At 30.7% G+C, this 5,399-nt stretch overlaps 1 protein-coding gene across 1 annotated transcript in view; it reads right to left on the bottom strand.

Moving 5' to 3' along the window:
- Positions 1-3,918, bottom strand: part of LOC108769028 (uncharacterized) — a 4,067-nt gene extending 149 nt beyond the window's left edge. The window contains exons 1-6 of the mRNA XM_018519763.1: positions 3,631-3,918; positions 3,167-3,435; positions 2,699-2,881; positions 1,101-1,347; positions 798-887; positions 1-14 (exon numbers count right to left, since the gene is read on the bottom strand). The exon at positions 1-14 is cut by the window's left edge and continues 149 nt beyond it. Coding sequence (XP_018375265.1) covers positions 1-14; positions 798-887; positions 1,101-1,347; positions 2,699-2,881; positions 3,167-3,435; positions 3,631-3,918 — 1,091 coding nt within the window. The remainder of the gene's footprint in view (positions 15-797; positions 888-1,100; positions 1,348-2,698; positions 2,882-3,166; positions 3,436-3,630) is intronic.
- Between the last annotated feature and the right edge of the window lie 1,481 nt (positions 3,919-5,399).

The following is a 5,399-nucleotide window of genomic DNA, read 5'->3' as shown; positions in this document are numbered from 1 at the left end:
GGGGAGCCAATAACCTGAGAAAAAATAAATTCGATTTTGATTCTATATATTTTATCTGAGAGAGAGAGAGAGAGAGAGAGATTTTATATATTATTTTTAAAGATCTCTTATTTTATCTTCAATTTTTTTTAATCCTTAATTGTGCAGATGTGAACAACCCAGAAATTCTTATCTTTAAATAAATATTTAAAAAAAACAATTGCTGTTTTTCAATTTTTGCGATTTTTTTTATGTACATTTATTGCAAATTTATTGCTGCATTTTCTTTCAGAATTAAATTAAATTTTCTTTTTTTTTTTTTTTCAAACAAATATAAAACTAATTGATAAAAATTACAATATAAGTGACAGGAATATCAAAGAGTCCATCTTTATAGTTCAGAGTTTCTTATTTTATTGAAGCACTAGATATTTTGTATACTTTAGTCTCATATTCTGGCGTTAACATATCAAATTTTGTAACTTTCGACGGTTAATTCTTAATTGCAGGCATAAAAATTACAAGACAAAGTCAGATTAATCATTAGTGAAGCATGAAGTAACAAAGAGTAAATGAAAATTAATGCTAATAAACAATGGTATTATTAGGGTGAACATAAAGTATAAAAGGTCATACTAATACGCATCATCAGTTTGCGAGCGATTACCCAAGAGTCTATATTTTTATAATAGGCTACAAGTCTTTATTTTTATTTAATAAATTTCATTATAATTCAATATAAGAAACTTATCATATCACTTTACATCTTCGAAACAACTTTCCGCTTTATGAAATTCAAGCGATCCATTAACACTTACCCCATGAATGAACGTGTGATCCAGATTGAAGAAGCCACACGCCGTGAATGTCAACGGATTCTGTATCAATTGCAGAGTGAAATCTCGTATCTGTAACAAATTTTGATATTAATTGCTGTTTCTCATTATTTCATTAAGATGATGGACTTGCCTCCGCACGTTATATATATATATATAAGCCAATTAATTTTTTTTACTGCTCAAAAAAGTGATAATATTTGAAAAACCTTATGTTTTTTACTGATTCTCTAAAACACACAAACAAAAAGTAAAAGAACGTATAAAAATTTTGCTTGCCTCAACGCTCGCCATTGCGCACATATGATTTATGACGAGGACCTTCGACGAGTAGAACAGAATCCAGCTAATGACCGGTATTATTTCTCTCTGGTATCTGTCCTTAGAATAGTTCCCGTTCCAGAAAATCTTGTAAGCGTAGTACAGAAGACTAGTGATGAATACGAACGACACCGTCATAGAAAAAAGGGTCTGTATGCCGAACGCATCATTCGTACACCTGGTAGACTTGATTAATTCCAAATGAACTTGCCTTTGTTCAGCATAAAAAAGAGAATATTATCAACCAAATCGTTTCGAAAAAGTATATATACATTATAATACATTCTGCTACAAAGTACTAAAATTTTGTAATCAATTATACGAATAAATTTGTTATATATTTAATTTTATAATTTTTAAGAATAAATAATCTAAGATGGGAATTTATGCGGTGAACCAGGGTAGCTATCATGTAATTTTTTCCCTAGGGCGGAAATGTGAAAAGTGAAAATTTTGTGTCTAAATGAAATATTGCTTCATTTGCTATTATATTGCAATAATACCGTACACATTCGATACTGCGATTAATGCAGTTTCTTTGATACTCTTCTTTGATAAGTTCCCTTATATAAGCAAAAGTACGTTGACAGACGAACGTTTACGTGTATTTATGAACATATCAAATTTTTATAAAAAATTTTCTGATATTTTTATAAAAATTATTTTTAAACACAAATGCACTGAAACAATATAACAGAATTGGACATCAAATTAAATTTCAATTTTAATAAAAATAATTTATGTATATGAAAATAAAATAAACGAAGGAATTAAAAATCATTTGTTAACATTATGTTGCAAAGAAAAATTTGAAAAGAATAATTTATTTAAATAATATTTTAATACATATAGTTAGTAATACAACAAAAATTGTATAAATTAAATTATGTAATTCAATTAGCAAAAGGAAAAATAATAAAATAAATTATACTCATTGCATAGAGTATTAATATATTTAAATTTTTAATTTTGAGTTAATAATTTATTATAAAAATTTTACGAAAAAGAAACTAATAAAACAGTAACAATAATAAAATAATACAAATTAATATACATAAAGCTTATGCGTTTCGCAGGTATATTGTATCAGGCTGCTCCTCGCCCTGATGAAGTGGACTGCAAAGTTCACGAAATGTTGGCATTCCAAGAATGGATCTGGATACGGAGAAAACCCGCGAAACGCATAATCTTTATATAGAAAGCACCCGTGAAAGCCAAAAACATTAATATACACTTAATATACAAATAAGCATTATTCTTTATCATAACGTAGTACATTAAACTATCAGGTTTAATTAATTTATGAAAAAACAGTACATTTGTGGTACCACGTCATCGGTTGTGAGTCGTGAGTGTGTTAATTACCATATTTTTTGAAAATAAGTGTGTAACAGATCAAGATAAAATTGACATTAGTCATAAATGACTTGTTATCATGCAAATTCTGAATAGCGCAATTATAAATATATATACGTGTACAAAATGCACGTGCACATACAAAGTGATCTTAATGTGCAAAATTACAAAAAATTTATTTATACGTGTTTAAGTAAAAATCTCACTTAACGGCCCTCATCGTATCGGTATTATCCTTAGACTTAGAATCCTCCTGCGCGGATGCGACAACGGACTTATTCCACTCATCCTTCATTTTCAGAACCCTTTTGTGCTGCGGTGAATCTGGCGTAGTTGTTAACATGAGTCTCAGCAGATCGTTCAGTTGAGTGAACCGAAGCTTCGCATAGCTTCGAGCGTTCATGGCAAGAGCAAGAGAGGGAAAGCCAGCAACAATTATTTACAAATATATAATTTTCAATAATTATACTCTCTGAATTTCTTGGAGTAAATCTCACTCTTTTGTAATATTAAAATTTAGAGAGTACTGAAGTCGCGTAATGTATAAAAATTTGCAACTAAGTAAAAGAAGTATAAAATTATTGCATCTCTCAAAGCTATTGATTTGTGCTATTGATTCGTAGATGGGATTAATTCGTTACATATTCGTTTGTACTCATGCGAGATCATTTTACCTGACCCAGTGTAAGAACGATACGTCACTCACGTAGAGCAAGCCAACGGGATAATTAAAAGCAAACGTAATGATAACTTTGACATGCATAGGTGTACCCTCCACGAACATCCCGTCATAATTGACCACTACAAATACGATGAATATCACTGCGACGAATATGAGAGCGATAAGCTGATTCCGATACATTTTCCGATAGTTCTTCTCCAATCCCATTTTTTCCAAAGATTTCTCGCACATCGCTATACGCATTATTGCTGCCTTCATGTACTGCGAATGTCGAAAAATAACAATAATGCAAGCCGCACGAGTCCACGTTCAGTAAAATCCGTTTTGAGAGTTAAATAAAAAGCTTATATTTATATGATATATAAAAATTGATTATTGTTTCTCAATTAGATTTTACATCTCAACATTTTCGCACTCTAATGTCAATCTCTACGACAATCCCTTAAATTAAATTACCTTTTTCCTCATCCAGCCGCAAGGAATAAGGCAGACTGTCAGGCAGATGTTGGCGTAGAAGATCCCATAAAATGTATAATTCCCGAGTGAAGTTATTTTTGGTAAATAATGAGTTCCCAGGTAATCTATCGACAGCTTCATCACGACGCAATACGTCACCAGACAGATCAACGAGTACGCAATGTTTAGAAATTTGCCTCGATTAGTGGACCAAATTCCCATGCCGACGATGGCATTCGCCATTAACATCGGCGTGACCATTTCATGAACAGTCTTCGGCTCGTACATCTTCGTGGATGATCAAAATACAGAACCACTGGCCTCAATAATGACGAACGACGGGCCCTTCGCCGTCGACTACAAATGTACGTGCAACTTGCAATCGAAAAATAAACGAATATTGTAACTATGTCACCTCGCGTATTCTACACATATGCGGACAGCGTAATACTAACGTAATACTGTCACCCCCGACAAAAGTGGGAAGTCGAAGGTGGTCGAATAGGTGGTGGCTGCGGTGAAGTAGTGAACGCACAATCTAAGTAAACGATGTCCGCGATGCCTCGCAATGTACGTATGTCCCAAAGGATTCATTCGCTCATCTTATAATCAATATCCACTCGCAAGCGTATTGCATACATAAAGTCGTCTGCGTCTTTTTTTTCATTTCCACAGCGAATACGCTTTTTTAATATCTTGAAATTTAATATCTTGATTAAAATATTTTAAGTATTGACGTTTTAAGCAAATTTTTTTAAAAATTATAACAAGCTCTACCAAATGACATTAAATTGTAGAATGCCGAATAAGCATGATAAAATTGCTGTTATAGATGGAATGGCAATATTATGCAATAGAAATAATGATAAATTTAAACGATGACAAGGCAGTAGTGTGAAATAAGCGACAAATACATCGGGTGTCCGTGATCCCATAATGGATAAATGCCCGGGAGACTTCATCGGGAAGATCGATATCGTACAAGTATCAAGCTAAGAGCTACCTTATTAACGATAATACGAGAGTTAAAAACGCAAGTTTATGTTACTGACATTTGTTAAAGAAGATTAATATACAACAAAAAAAATTTTAATAGATTATCATTTACAAGACGAAATTATTCTGTAAATTATTTTAATAATCATCAGAATTTTTTTATATTTAATATATTATTACAAAAATTCTATTTCATAACATATTATTTAAATAATTACAAGCAATTATCATGCATATTGCAAGCACTCTACATTCGGGAGGTCGTATACTCCGATATATACATCTTGCACGCCACGTGCAATAACGTCATAATAAAGGGAAATGAGTAGTAAATATTAGGATGAAACAAAAAATATTTATAATAATTGACGCATATTTTTAAAAAATATATATTTATAAGCATCTTCGACGTATTTGAAATTTATGACCACTTATAGTCCGCTTTCCCAAGTGGAAAAAGTAATTATCGAAGAATATATTACGTGGATATAATCTCTCCATCATTATGGTTTTATTATGTAAATTTATTAAATTAATTTATCAAAAATTTATGACAGCTTTGTATTAAATATCGTTATATGTATATATATTATATATATTATATATATATATATTATATACGTTATATGTATATATATAAATAACACTAACTATTTTTGCACTTGTAAAAATTTTATCTGCAAAATTTACAAAGATTAAATGGAAAGTGATCGGTCTTATTCGATAAATTACGAGTAAAATTTTATTTTAAAATTTAAAAGAAAAAAGTAAAA

Source organism: Trachymyrmex cornetzi, unplaced genomic scaffold (assembly GCF_001594075.2).
Source record: "Trachymyrmex cornetzi isolate Tcor2-1 unplaced genomic scaffold, Tcor1.1 scaffold122, whole genome shotgun sequence".
NCBI lineage: Eukaryota > Metazoa > Arthropoda > Insecta > Hymenoptera > Formicidae > Trachymyrmex > Trachymyrmex cornetzi.
This window is presented reverse-complemented; position numbering and strand designations above follow the sequence as displayed.